This window comes from Pundamilia nyererei, unplaced genomic scaffold (assembly GCF_000239375.1).
Source record: "Pundamilia nyererei isolate P.nyererei 1_Seehausen unplaced genomic scaffold, PunNye1.0 scaffold00017, whole genome shotgun sequence".
In the NCBI taxonomy this organism is placed as follows: Eukaryota; Metazoa; Chordata; class Actinopteri; order Cichliformes; family Cichlidae; genus Pundamilia; species Pundamilia nyererei.
Genome location: NW_005187418.1, coordinates 3,806,270 through 3,821,515, shown reverse-complemented (window position 1 = coordinate 3,821,515; position 15,246 = coordinate 3,806,270). Strand labels below are relative to the sequence as shown.

The following is a 15,246-nucleotide window of genomic DNA, read 5'->3' as shown; positions in this document are numbered from 1 at the left end:
ATGGACCTGCAGCGGAGTTTAGACCCAGACACGGCTAGTGACGTCAGACTGAACAATCGGATATGTATTCAAAGCACAGAAGATAAGAGGGAAAATATACTCATGCTCAAGACAATGTGATTACTGTAAACACAAAAGATTCCTTTAGAGGAGCAGATACCGGTGTCATTTTAAAGGGATCTCACGGGATAAACCCAATACCAAGAAACAAGCTTTCCATTGAGCCGCACGTGAAAAACGTGAAGCGGAGCAAGTGATAGTATAAAATATGGGTTACCAGAGCACTATTACTGGAAGTTGGAAAACTTTAAACAAACCTGGACTACTTACTGAAATCTCTCACATGAAGAATTGATTCACTGAGGAAAAATAATAAAAGCAATGACTCAGCAGATACAGAGCCTTTGCCAGTGGCACATTTTAGCACGTAAATTTCACTAGCTCTATCGCTACATATCGAGGACGGAAAACCAGTTTCTAATCTGTTCTTTCCGCTTGGTGTTTCCAGTCTGTGTCTGGCAGAGGTACATATAATAACTGAAAAGAGTATCATTTTTGTACATCTCAAGACATTAATATAATCTTATCTATTATCCTTTGTGTTAATCAAAACCTACGGAGTCTGTGGTTATTGTAAAAGCATTATTGTTGATTATTACTGTTTACATTGTTACCAAAACTGAGTAATTGGTAACAATAAGATTGTGTGACCTATCTCTGAATGCATTTCACATGTAATGTGTGCATTTGAGCTTGATTTCCCTTCTGTTACTACACCTTGAAATGATAAATGAAAAGTTTTAGGTTTCATTTATCATGAATGTTGACATAAATACTGAAAAGATTCCTAAAAGATAAAAATTATTTTATCTAAAGTGGGAAACTGCCAAAAACCTGAGGATTTCAAAACCACTGAGTGTACTACTCCCTGCATGCTACTGGAAGACTAGCCAACATAAAAAGGACAAATATGAGACTGCAGTGCATAACTGAGCGTGAAGAAACAGCTTTTTCTGGTTTAAAAAACAGCCAACTTACAGCTGAACAATAAACACTGTAAGTAACTGCTTCATTAACTGGTCAGAGATGAATTATGCTGGTTTGTAAAGGGAATAGTACAAACTGTTGTACAAAAACACAGAACAGGTCCCAGTCTAAAATACTCTGAGTTTTAAGAGCGCTGGCAGTGAATTAGCTAGATTTGTTGCTTCCTTAATTATCAGTTAAAATGATTAATTAAATTGTAACATATTAAATTTGTATTAGTTAATGTATGCCATTGGGAGAGAGGCAAGAGATGCTTCTGTGACCATCCATCCATCCATTTTTGGATCTGGGTTATTGGGCATCAATCTGAGCAGGAGACGCCCAGACCTCCCTCTCTTCGCCCACCACCTCTAATGTTTCCGGGGGGAAACACCGAGGTGTTCCCAAGCCTTCTGAGAGATGTAATCTCTCCAGTGTGTGGGTCTTATGTCTAAGAAAGCATCAATAAGCAGTCTCCTTGTGTATGGATTAGGTGAGTGACAGGTCCACGGTACAGTAACCAGTCCATCAAGCAAATAGAAAAAAACCCCACACACGCTCACCTTTATACCTACACAAGAACTATGGTTTCCAGTGTAAACACACAAACACACCCAATGGCCCTGGGCTCAAAGCCCCTAAACAAAGAGCCTCATGCTGCCTCTGCTTGCAGCTACAGTATCCACCCTCACTAACCTGTTATCAACAGCAGCCAATGAGACACTGCTATCTAGGCACAGTGCTGTCAGTATTCTGAATGATACAGACAAGCTGTATCTTGCAGAGCAATCATCAAGACGTGCACATTCAGTACAGTACAAATTTCACAGGTGACCAACGTGCTCAGTAAAGGAAAAAAAAACCAACAAACAGCGGGCCCCACATCAAAATGACGTTATGCCATGTGTACATGTAGGCTATCACTGTGCGCCTTCTTAACTTTCTACTCACAGAACATTGGCTCGCCCTGATAAGCTGATTTTGGGTGCACTTTGGGCCTTACAAGGAAAGACCATGTTGATGTTGGCTACAGTAGAGCTGATAGGAAGCCCATGGCTTGTCAGTGAACACTAGCCACATTCAGATAAAAGTTACACAGCCAGGCTTATACTATGAAACCCAGGCTAGCATGAGTGAGAGAGAGAGGGGGGGGGCAACAGAAATCTTGGGGCGTGCCAAACTAGATTTATGCCTTTTTGTTTAGCCTCATAACTATACGGACACAGTAGCAAGACATTAATAAGGTTTTACAGCTTTAATTTAATCTGCTACTTCGATATGAGTATTAAAACTCTGAGCTAAAACGTAAACACTACATCAAGAGCCCAGTTTCACTGCTTCAGTTATGTTTCCAGGTCTTACTACAACTCGGCTGATGTACAATCTACCCTCCTTTTTTTTTGCACCTAGACACAGGAACTATGTTTACTAGCGGCAAAAGGAATAAAGCACTGAAACAACAGGCAGTTATTTTCAATATCAATTCATTAGTTGTGCATGTTTTAATGAATTCATTGTTTATATCTGGAAAAATACTGGACAAGCTAGCCTGTGTGAGCATTCTGTAGTTTTCTGTATGAAAACTACCAGTTTATAATGGGTAAAAACCACTAAAGAAATGGTTAATAACAGCCCAATCTACATGCTTCAACAGCATTAAGTTTTATTTGTTTTAGAAGAAGCATTAGCTGAGGAAAAAAAAATCCTCTTAAACAGTTTGTGACAATCAATAAAACCTCCAGGGTGCACCAACTTTAAAGATCTGGTTTCTCTTAATCAGCAGAAAACGGTCTTTCAGCCCGTATTTATGCATCTGAGGACCTGGTATTAATTGGTTGTGGGTGCTAAGGCCAGCCTTCCATTAATAACAGCCCTCATAAAAACACTGCACGATAACAGAAACTGTGTTGGTTTATGTTTAAAAATGAACCAAGCGTATAAAAGTGCCTGAGACGCTGAGGGGGCAAGGTTGGAGAGAACTGCTGGAAAGTGCTGCCCTTGAATAAGATCAGGTATTGTGCAACATATGCCCTTTACAAAGGATCACCAAAAAGGATATGTGCCTCAGTGAACTCATTCCTATCAGTTACTAAGTAGCTCGGTGTGCTGTTGCAGTCACTTGTGAGGTGCTGAACCTCCAAGCTCATTAATCCATGCAACGATCAGCATTTTAGACGCAGTAACAACAACTCTTCCTTTTGACTCAATGCAGTGCAGTGAGAACAGTATATGAATGGGAAGAACAGAGGGCCACACAACAGCTCATCAATTTTTCATTTCCTCTGTATTAACTTAAAAGCTCAGCGGTCAATACCTATATGGCACCTGAATTACCTGTGGGTGAGCAGTTGCTAGGTAGCTGCCACCTGTAAAGCAACATTATCAAGCAGCATTTAAACTCTTGTTTTATCCATAGGTAAGTGACAAAAAAAAGAGATGTATGCAGCCATTAAGAGGTCTGGAGGCTGAATGACCAGTGCAGAGACACCAACACTAACAAATACACAAAATGACCAAAAGTACAAGTGGAACTAGTTTTTTTTTTATCCTGCTTCATGGGCATCTGCGATGTGATGTAGACTAAGTCTTCTTTCTTTAAAAAAAAAAAAAAAAAAAAAAAAAAAAAGGAAAGAAAGAAAGAAAAAACTTTAAACGATTCTGTAAAATTTGCAATGCTTATGCAAGAACTACGAGGGCGACTTTAATGGAGATTTGGATGAAGAGAAAAAAAAAAATGTGATAAGTGTGGCAGATGCAACTGAGCGTCTAAAGATAACCAAACAATCGGCACAAGTGTTTGGGTACAGTTTGTTTTAAAATGTTCTGCAGCACCCACTGGGTGTTACTTTATCAGCTTGCCAGCAGACTTATATAATCAGTTAGTGATATTTTTGCCATGTCCATCCGGTTTTAAATGCATTGATAAGGTGTGTGTACTCAGCACAACATGTGATTAGGAAGAACAAAAGGATATGGATGAGCAATATCTGACTGTTTGCACTTGATCTTAAACCCAAAATAGCAAAGATCACATAAGAGCAAGTAATCAAGTACTGATTCTGATCAGTTCCTTATTTTTGAAGCTCACCCAGCATTAATTATGAAATTTGAGAATTTAAAAAGAAATCTGATAACACATGATCCAGAAATGTTTAGCATTAACATATAAAAGAAACAAAATTGTATAAGCGTGACTATTAAACAACAAAATACCAGGATGTTTTGCTTCCTGGACACAAAGTGCAAATAGACAACACTTTATGAACTGCATGAAAGTTTCTTATCTGTGCTTCAACTGGCTGGTAATGTTGTGAATGTCAATACATCATTCATGTTTTAAATAATAAAGAGTGAAATTAAAAGCCCTCACTTACAATGTTGGCGCTGGATACAAAAAGAAGTCTATAAGAAAACAGCAGAAAAGCTCCAACACACTCAAACTAGTGATCTTCCTCAGACATGTGTATGATTTCACAGCGTTTATATCTTTCAGGGGTTTTGTAAGCTTAAGGAAGCTTTGATTCTAGTGAGGGACTACTTTTCTCTGTATTAGTACAAGCCTTCATTTGGTTTATGAAGAGAGACAGCACACAAAAGTTTTCAGTGGCTTTAATGTCTCATGTCACAGAGGGTTCGGCATGTTTTCTTTAGCTTTTATGTGATCGCACAATGCCTCCCTGTAGACGCCGCCCAGACTGCAATGCATTCAGCATAACAATGCAGCCCAACCATTCACAAAAGAACACCTCTCTGTGTCACAGTGACAATTATGATGAATTGAAGTTCTGATCTCTATAACTAGATGTGCTTTAAAACCTGTTCTGTATTCTGAACAGCTTAGAACATCCGGCAGATTAGAGCTCAGGCTCTGTAATACATAGTTAAAAGAGCTTAAGGCATTTCTACCTGAGTTGCAGTGACGCACCTTCCACTGCTGCTCCATCAACATTACAGGAGCGATCTCTGTTTAGCCACCAACACTCAGCTTTTGAGTTTCACTTAAGCATCAAAAGGTGGACGGGGTGGTGATTTCACTTAAGAAATGGGACTGAATCTGAGTCCGTCTCTTTGAGGTTAAATTATCACAGCAGTAACCATATCAACAGTGGTCACCTTTAAGCTTATTAGGAGCGATTAAGGAGCTTAACTGGACTCATGTCTCAAGTAAAGAGATGAAATAGCATGCTTGTTTCCAACACAGAGCCACAAAAAAGATTGCTGTACTTTTCACTCCACAGAAGGTAAAATCAGGGTTATGTCTGACCACAAAGTACCCCAATGGACCATTGCGTTTATTTGACTCAAACATGTGAAACATCAGTGCCTGTGTTGCATGATGCAGGTAATGGGTCATCTGTGCCCCAAGCAGGAGCCTGTGTGACTCTCCATCTGCTTCCTGTTAACAGATACCTGTTGTGTGACTTGACAGACAGGTGGGCTCTGAGGCAGAAGGTGCTAGAGCTTGATCCTTAAGGGCAGATTCCCTTCATGCCCATACATTCTCTTATTATCTGCACTCCGATGGCTTCTGTAGAAAATAACTGCACAACAAAAAGTAGCTCTGTGCATTTTTTTTAATTCAGTAAAGAGTGCTTTTAAATGAAGATGTCTCTTTAAAAAAAAAAAACTTCCAGTGTGTTTGAATCAAAACAAAAGTAAACATTGCCAGCATGTATATAGTGCAATATCCTTGTCACATGGTTTAATTTGACATTTAAAGGCTATGAGGACACAACTTCAAAGCTCATGTGGCTGCCAGTTACTGACACCCATCCACGTCTCACACACACACACACACACACACACACACACACACACAACTGCAAATGTTAAGAGTGGACTTACAGTTTTAATCTTTAAATCCACAACTGTGCTATCAAACCATGTAAGCAAGAGAAGTCTCAGCTGTTGCCCAGGCTGTTTCAAGGCTGTGCGCCAAATGCTATGGCATAAAAAGTACTGACACTTCTACAGTTTTACTGAAGCCTGCCTCTTCAGTCGTCTGCCTTACTTTATGTTTACATGATACACGTGGGCATTATGCCCTGCAAGGCCAGACCACCAAGCAGAACTTCATCTCACAAGCCCCACATCACATTTACTTTTTAACACAACCACTGACGGTATGTTCCTAAAAACTTTTTCTATTACCTTTCAGATGTTCTTAGCTGTCACGTGAGGCCTTCAGAGAGCCCCAGTGTCACTGGTTGTTAATGAAAACAGAGATTAGAGGGGATTCATGACAAGCAGAGTACTGTAGCTCAGCTTGGAGCTGACTGCTAACAGGATGACCTGCCTTACCATGCAAGTGCCTGACACAACTAACTCAAGGTCAGTGGGGAATAATATACAGTAGATTAGCTGCCTGACATCAACCCTGATGCCCTGAGGGAGGAATTAGAGCAGCAAGTGGGCCAGGAAATCAAGAAAAGCATCAGCTTACGCACTTGGCCTAGTGTTCATTTTAGGAAAGGTAGATTTAAAAGTCCTGGAAACCAATGCATCGTTTGTGTGAAGTTGTATAGATGGGAATATGCTGTGAACAGACCCAGTGTGCATCCTACCTGTAGCTCACACCATGCCACCTCCACTGTAGTCTCTGTGTCCAGCCCTTTATAGACCGTCTTGAAAGACCCCCTTCCAATCTCTATGTTGAATTTGAGATATCTTCCATCAGGAGATGTTGCCACCGCTTTAGTCTCCACGTCCTCCTTTTCTTCCTGCTCCCACTGAGTGTCAAACGTGATGCGAGACAGAATCTTTTGCTGTTTATTATGAAGTTCGTTTTCAGAGTCCGAGCTGGGATCTTGAGGAGTGGATCTGGCAACAGGTTTCCAGTTGTCACCGACGGACCCGGCGTCGGGGTCCTGGCGGCACGTGCTGGAGCTGGAAACCGGAGAGGCGGACGGCGGGGTGTCGTCTGTTTTTTCTTCCTCTGCTCTGGACTCGGGCAGAGAGAGAATATTTTCTGCCGACCACGATAAGGCTTTGGAAAGTACACCGCTGTATAGGGGAGAATCAATGTCCATACTAATTTTCTGCAGGCCGTAGGAGTTCCTCCGTGCGCCCAGCCCGTGCGTCCTCAGCACGGATGGGACTCGGGACAAACAGTCGTCGGTCATATCCGCGGAGAGCCCCGGGAACCCGCGTCCTGGTATCTCTACTTGTGCATGAGACATTGTGGCAGGTTCAACCTGATTTGGAGCCTAAATATGGAAATAACAGTAGGACAGCAGAGCACCGTTACTTTATATTTCAGGTTACTTTTCCATGATGTCAGTTAAGTCAGTGGCTTTAAAACAAAAGACTGGAGACTGAATAACAGCCATATCTAAGGAAAACAAGATTAGAGACGATAGTCGGAAACGTGTAAACTACTGTAGTGCCTGTAGTGGTAACAAGCCATAGAAGTATATGACAGATAAAGCGTGTAAAAAAACAGAAAAGTGAGGAAAATACACTTACTCAGCACATTCACTGCGTAAAAAACATGTCACTTGAACGCTCCACGCACATTAATGCATAGTTTCTTTCAAGTGATTCGTGTGGTCCTCTCGTCTTCTTCTTCTTGTCTTTCTGAAAGCTTTTGCCATAACCTACTGCGAAAGGTCTGAACTGCCAATATCAACAAAGCTCCGGAGGGCAGTTCGTCCTGTGCGCTCCCAGTGCGCGCTTCCAACTCCGCCCCCTCGCAGCTTTCACGCGCCAATAGGGCAATCCAGAGGGAGTAATTATAATAAGATGAGGAGTGTTTGGTAATTTATCATTTTGAACCGCAAGTGTTATTAAGTTTTGATTTGTTTTATCCGATTAAAAGAATATCTTCAAAACTCAACTGTGGGAGTGACTCTAAATTTTTGAGAAACAATCCATAAGCTGCCTTTTATGACACTTTGTATTAATTTGGTGATCAGGTTCTTCAGCTGGTTGACTTTAAGCTTGCTGACGAACAGAATGTCCACACTTTCAACTGGCCCCCCGCTGATCAAAAGAACTCCTCCTCAGTTTCCTCTGAAATTAGATAAAAACGATGAGTCATTTTATTACTTGGCCAAGGCTGTCCTCATTTGTGGAAAGCGATATGCTGCCCAAAGGTGGAGGATGCGCACCCGCGCCTGGCCTACAGGGGGGGCTGCTGCTCGTGAAACAGTACACCATTATCAGCCAAGGCCACACTGGGCCCCACCTGCCCCACAAGAGAACATACAAGGTTTTATCCACAAAGACACGCACAATTCTCTGGAGCTGTATCATCCCTCCACAGGCGGGAATACACAGCACATGATGTCAGTATGCAGTACTTTAATACAGCTGCAGCAAGGAGATCAAAACATCATCATTGCTGCAGTTTCAGTCTGCACTCTGCAAAGCTTTTGAAGTCCTCACTCCTGTTTTTCACACAACAAAACGTCGATGCACGTGAAAGAAAGGAAATAGCCAGAAAATTTAACAAATGTCTAATTTATTTCCTACGGGATATGAAAAAGAAGTTGAATATAGACAGAGATAAAGATAACAGGAGCATCACAGTAGCTACTGCACAATAATAGGATACAGCAATCTGTACATGAAGTCCACTATTATTACACGCAGCTGAGTCAAGCCAAGACTGGCTCAAGCGTCTGTTGTGTTCCTCTTCTGGAAGCATTTACTCTCAAAATAAAAAGTCCCTCTGGTGTTGCTTTCTGGAATTTCTTGGTATGTCTGGTTGGAACAGAGGAATAACAGCCGAGCAAAGATCCACAGCTATTTTTACAGAGTAAATTTGTTAACAGAGAAAAATGAGAATAAAAGTAGATGCATTTACAATAATAAAGATGGAGTAAAGTTAAAGCGGGCAGGGAAAGACGTTCCCCTAAAGTACTCAGACATGACAGTATTTAGTGCCCTGATATTCATTGCATGGTTAAATGGCAACAAATGCTACCTATGACGACTTTACAAGTAGCATGATCTAAAATGCCCCCCCCCCCCAAACACTTAGAAATGATATTGGTTCTCTTCCAGTAAGAGAAGGCTTTGAATCAAAAGGCAACAACAATTAGAGGACCAGCATCCACTAGACTCGGTATTGAGGTGCACCTTATGTAGCCTTAAATGGCTAAATCTTAATAAAAATTTGTCTGTAAAGTACAGTATGAGGGCTCCCAGACAGAGGGTGTGTGATTCCAGCACAGTTTTAGAAGAACTTGACGCCTTTTCCATCGTCCATGGTGAAGAGCTCGGCTTTGCCTTCTGTCTGTAAAGCCTGCAGCGAGCGAAGCAGCATCCAGTCCTCCAGACCGTGGAATTCTGGAGAAAAAGGATTACAAGCTATAAGAAAATCAAATAAACTAATCAATGAGTCAAAACACTGATCACTCAAATATGAGGTGAATAACAACTATTATCTCATAACAAACCTGCATTTCAAGTCTGGAAATATCTGCCTAAGAGAGCAAGGGAACACTTGGTTAATGTGTTGGATCTGGGAAAAACATAGGTGTAAATATCTGAGTGACTCTCAAAGAAGCCAAATTATTTAGGTCACTAAGAACGAGGAGGGCTTATGGGGTGTTCTCAATTAGCAGCAGAGGACTGAGTACCACAGGGCAACTTCAGAGTCCATGCCTTAGGGGATCAGAGCCAATTTCAAGCATGCTGCCTGGAGGACCAGCAGCATAGTTTTATATGGTAAGTGTTGACTCTTTGCAGTGATGCCAGATAGGAGGGATGGGATCACCGGTTTATAATAAGGCTCACACACAGTGACAATTAACTTAATGTGCATGTTTTGGACTGTAAGGAAAGAGCCCAGAATACCTGGAAAGAACCCACAGAGGCACAGGGCAAACATTTAAACTCTGTACAGAAAGTGGAATTCGAATCCAGAATTCACCGCTTGTTGTGAGCGTTAATCTTTGTGCCAAAGTTCCAAATAAATCAAAATCTCAGGCTTCAGGGCTGCACCAAACACATTTTTCACTCCTCTTGGCTATGTATGATACTTGATACTTCAGTCAGTCCATGAACTGAAGGCCCCATCAAGGTTCGGTATTTGGTAAATAAGGATTATTTTCAAGCTGTGAATCATGCAAATCTGGTCTAGTGGAGGCCAAGATTAAACATATGTAGCTGGAAGTAAGTATAATAGGTTCCCTGTAGGGTTAGGGTGTGCTATGCAAGAAAACAAGTAAGAAATGGGCAGGTATCCGAGCCACTCTGACAAGAGCCAAATTATTAAGGAACAGGAATCTCTGACACAGCAAGACCTTTTGGCTCCCAGTCACGGGCAAAAGGTTTAGATACCACAGGGTCTCTTTCAAGTCCATGCCTTGGCAGGTCAGAGATGTTTTTAAGCACTTAAAGGATAAGCAGTATATTAAGCTGATATCTTCATAATGTTTTGGGTCAATGTGTGCAGCACATTTCATTAGCATCGCATTTATTAACATTAAACAGTGCTTTACGTGCAAAAATAGAGATGAAAGAAGCAATTTGGGACTACAGCTAGGCGAAATCATGCAGAAACAGGAAACAGAGTAAACAACACAAATCAAACAGTTAAAACAAACTAGGACTGGAAACCTACTGTACAGCCAGCATTAATAAAAGCCTTTCTCGCCACTGTGTTATGTTATGTTTACTTTAACGCGAGCTGGGTTTTATGGGTGCTTTCTCCATGTGGAAAACTTTAAAACGGTGCCATACCTTCACCTTCTGTGTCATCACCATTGGACAGCTCATAAAGTGTAAACACAGAGTTGACCATTCCGTTTTTGGAAACCTAAAATGTCGGAAAAAGATATAATGGTTACATTTACAGATGCGTTAAGGTGATAGAGAATAATTTTCTTTATTACAAAAAGAAAAGAAAAAAAAAAGCAGCTTTTTAAAGAAAAAACCCCCATTTTATTCTAGATGATGAAATTGTGGATAAAAATAAAAACTATTCCCAAAGTATTTTATTTATTTAATAAAATATTGATGTTTGGTGTCCCTGTATTGATACAATATTACCATGCAAAATATTGCGATACTATGCTGTATTGATTTTCCCCCCATCCCACTCAATTGTCCAGTTACTTTTAAGTCTGTGAAAATGAGGGACTGTGCATAAAAACGGCTTTAATAACCAAACACTTAGTGTCAAAATTCTGTTAAAACCTTTGAATTACAGCTTTAGGTCTGTATTTCTGTTGTTTCTCTTAAAATCCACTGTGGTGGATTATTTATGAACCCAACTGTATTTTCAGAAGTTTCTAGCTTGTCTGTAGCTTCAATCCTATTTAATATCGCTGAAGGCTATAATTTTGACCCTCTCCCGCAAACAATACTTGTTAATAAAACAAATCACTGATTGTTTCCATTGGATTTTTTTACAAAATATAGAATATTTACAGACATATGCTTTTGACACTGAAAATATAAACATGTTCAAACCAGTTTCACTCCTTTTCAATTACCATAACCCCAGTATACAATCTGGAACAATTTTCACACATTTTTACACAAAATCAGACAGATGCAAGTGCCATAAACCTGCCCAGCACCACAAACTTTCTGGTCCAAAGGTTGAAACCACTCGCTTAGGTTACTAATGCAGGAGCTAAAGCAAGAAATTCACAAACGACTAGCAGATGCAGGACACAGATTCTGTCCACCATGGTTTTGTCCCTAGAGAAATTATCCCAACATCTGTTGCTAATGATCAGTTCTAACCTGTCTAAAAGTGTGCTGCTCCTCAAGAAGTCAGCAGTGGCTCTGCACTCGTGCCAGCGCAGGCTGCTTTTTTTTTTTTTTAAGCACAAGGAGCAAAGAGAGCCCAAGTGGTCGATGAATACAACACTGGCCTTCTCGTTATGTCGCAGGTAACACCTACAATATGTGTGCAGAAGTACAAGGTGTACAAAACAGCACAGCAGTCGTGTTTAAATTGTTTACACAACCACAGCGGTTGTGACGTACACCCACAGCCCTGAAGATGTGCTCCATTAACCTTCACCAACACCATCTGTGTGCCAATCTCTATCATGAACAGCACAAGAAAGAATACGGCACATCTGTAAATGGCATCAAAACGCACTAGATCCTTTTTATTACATGATAATTTTCCCCCCTTACAGACATGTAGCTGATAGGCTTCCCAGACTTACTGGAAAAATGGGGGGGGGGGAAAAAAAAACTATACCCATTTGGATCTTTAAAGGTACTAATTTGGAACCTTGACCACAAGTCTTATTCTATTTTAATATAATTTCTTAATTTGACACATGAAGTGGTAAACAGTCTTATAACCTGAACGTACGAAAACAAAAAAAAGAAGCAGAAACTGAATTAAACTAACTGAAAGTTGGAGAAAGTGAAACAGATGTTTTTTAAAGCTGCCATTTCTTCTAAATGCATCGCATGCAGTTAATCATTAAGTTTCTGTTTTGAAGAGAGAACAGACAGAAAGGAATAATCGTTGTTCAAAATGTGGGTTCAGAACAGGCAGTGTGTGGTCCAGTTTTTACAAGAACTGCAACCAAACAAAATGATTTAAGTAATTTGTGAGGCTAAAGGCAATAAATAGGTAAAATGATATAAATTTATAAACGAAAATATAGTGTACCTGATCAGCTATATTTATGAGAGTTATAGACTACCTGAAGGATGAGAAGTTAAAACTTTCTGGACCCTTAGTTTGAAGACTTGTTTGGTTAAGGCTTGGTTTTAATTCAGTTTGATGTTTTTATTAGTCCTTTATTTATCCAGGTAAAACTCTCATTGAGATTAAAATTATCATTTCGAAGAGAGACCTGGCATCATGGCAACAAAATTACCACATCAGTACATAACATTTAAAACAAATACAATATCCCACACAAACATGAAAAATATACAATAACAGATCAATTAAGAGCGAAATTAAAAACAATCACACAGAGTAAAAAAAGTAATTCTTTCGTTCCTTTAAGATGGAATTAAACTCCCACATGGTAACCAGTTCTAATAATTTCAGTTCCTTCTGCTGATTATTCCAGGAAACAGGGGCAGCGTATTTAAAAGCCTTTTTTCCTAATTCTATTCTGATTTTTGGGACAATCAATTGTATGATATTGCGAGAATGAGAGTTGATATTCTAAAAATAAAGTTCAGAAAAGTCTTCAGATCTTCATTTTTCAGTTTAAAGTTTAATTATATAGCATCAACTCACAAGAAGAATCTTTTTAAGGTGTTTTATTTTACAAATACTCGAGGGAAAACCCCAATAATCATACAGTGATAGTTTTGGAGTTAAAGAAAAAGGTTTATGGATTTTGTTGTTTGGGGATGCGGTAATATCAACGAATGACCTTGTAAAACAGCTGAAGATACATGTTTCTATATCCATGTGTGCCAGTCACTCTAAACAGAGTGAAGCAGGGATAAACAGTGAAGCCAGTGTGGCCTTAAACATGCATTTTTGCTAATGATCAACAGAGGGCAGTAAAAAGAGTTCAAGTTGTATAAAAGTCTATGGGAGAACAAGTGTTGGTTGTTTCTGCTCTGTGACTCAGTAAACACTTTCCTAATCAGATTTTGGGCTTAGTCACTCCTTTCAGACCATCTTAATAAAAACCTCAAGCTTATTTTGTAAATTACAGATGTTCTTAGAGTTGGAAAGGAGGAGTACCCAGGTTATCCCCATTTACTAACATCTTACCCATCACTGCTCATTCATCATATGTAGTTTTAAAACATCAGGGGGAAAAAAGCACAAAACCTTAATAAACCAATGGATGACATAATGGTGAATACATCCAACTTTTATATCATCTATGCAATCAGACTGCAGTCACTGCAGGGAAAACACTGGTAAAAACAACAACTTTCAGCCAAAACATAAGAACTGCTCATCAAAACAGCATGAAAGCCAGAAGTGCACTTACTCAGGTCCCTAGCAAGACACTTGCTGAGTTCAACAGGGACTAAATAAAGAGTTGCGGTGACAGATAAAGAATATGCACCGATTTCTTGCTTTTTTTCACGAGATTTTAAGTACATAACACGTTGTTTCTTATCATCTGTCCTTTAATGCTACTGTTCTTTAATGCTAGTGATTCTGTCTGATGTCTGTGTGCTGGTTACATGAGCATCGATAAGATACATGAGCTTGTCTTTCCCCTTTTTAGTTTTTATTATAGTGTAGATATTAATGGTTTTACACTGTGATTATCACAACATTGCAATAATGAACAATATCGTGAGGTTGAAATAAACCTCATCCTGTTATCAGCTGCATAAATGTGCAAAAAAAAAAACAAAAACAGTTTGTGGCAGTATGTGTTGTAATTTGATGACTCACCCACTGATATATTAACTTGCCCCATTCCTCTGGTCGTCTCCACATGACTAAACACCGAGACTTGTTTTTATCCAACCACTCGAGGTTGCCTGAAGACAACAAGAATGCTTTTCACTTATCAACGTTACACAATAAGATATTTTTTTCTTATCATGACACTATGCTGGCAGGTAAAGTGAATAAAATTCACCTTTTTTCCTCAGTTCCTCAAAAACAACTTGAATTGCTTCCATTGACAGTTTTCCTGGGATTCAGTTAAGGCTAATGTGCAATGGCACAATAAGCATCTTCATGCCAGTTGTGTTTAAAATGCCTTATCTTGCCCTCGGCACAGATTAGCTGGGAAATAAAATTCAGTGATCATGTTATGACCTCAGTCTCTGAAGACAGCTTTGTATCAGGCCCGAATCAAGAGGGAAACCTCAAAATAAATCAGTCAAGCAGAGAGAGAAAGGGGGAGGTGGCTCTGTCCTAAAAACTACAGTGACTGCAATGTGTGTCAACATTAATATCTCTGAACTATAAATTCTTCACAAGAGATTTAGCAATTGTAATATATAAAAAAACAAAGGATTTAAACTAAAAACAAACAAATATTTTTCCAAAAAAACCATTAAAATAATTGAACACTCCCTTAAAAAGGAACCACAGGTTGACTTTCAGGATACGTTCTATCTTCTTGTTGTTGAACATGGGGCTTTCCTGAGCCTCCATGACATCCAGCGTGTAGAGCTTGTGATGCCGGCAGTAGGACAGAGCCAGTGAGCACCATGCCGCCAGCTGCTTCTGTCTCGTGTCAACATTGGGCTGTAGTCTGTCAGAAAAGAACACAAAGAGATTACTGCAAAGATTACCGCAAATGCTTGGGCAAAATAAACTTAATGCACGTTAAAGACACAAACACATTTTTC

The 15,246-nt window shown here is 39.8% G+C and overlaps 2 protein-coding genes across 2 annotated transcripts in view; both read right to left on the bottom strand.

Moving 5' to 3' along the window:
• Positions 1 to 6,485: 6,485 nt before the first annotated feature.
• LOC102199981 (serine/threonine-protein kinase WNK4-like) lies at positions 6,486 to 7,734 on the bottom strand. Its single transcript, XM_005725958.1, has 2 exons — positions 7,492 to 7,734; positions 6,486 to 7,232 (listed from the first exon to the last, which is right to left on the bottom strand). Exon 2 carries the CDS (start codon positions 7,203 to 7,205, stop codon positions 6,486 to 6,488), a length of 720 nt encoding a protein of 239 aa, XP_005726015.1. The 5' UTR covers positions 7,206 to 7,232; positions 7,492 to 7,734.
• Positions 7,735 to 8,470: 736 nt separating this feature from the next.
• The window catches only part of vps25 (vacuolar protein sorting 25 homolog), a 9,202-nt gene continuing 2,426 nt past the window's right edge, over positions 8,471 to 15,246 (bottom strand). Inside the window, exons 2-6 of the mRNA XM_005725873.1 lie at positions 15,004 to 15,149; positions 14,526 to 14,579; positions 14,336 to 14,424; positions 10,717 to 10,792; positions 8,471 to 9,318 (exon numbers count right to left, since the gene is read on the bottom strand). Coding sequence (XP_005725930.1) covers positions 9,206 to 9,318; positions 10,717 to 10,792; positions 14,336 to 14,424; positions 14,526 to 14,579; positions 15,004 to 15,149 — 478 coding nt within the window. The 3' untranslated portion in view covers positions 8,471 to 9,205. The remainder of the gene's footprint in view (positions 9,319 to 10,716; positions 10,793 to 14,335; positions 14,425 to 14,525; positions 14,580 to 15,003; positions 15,150 to 15,246) is intronic.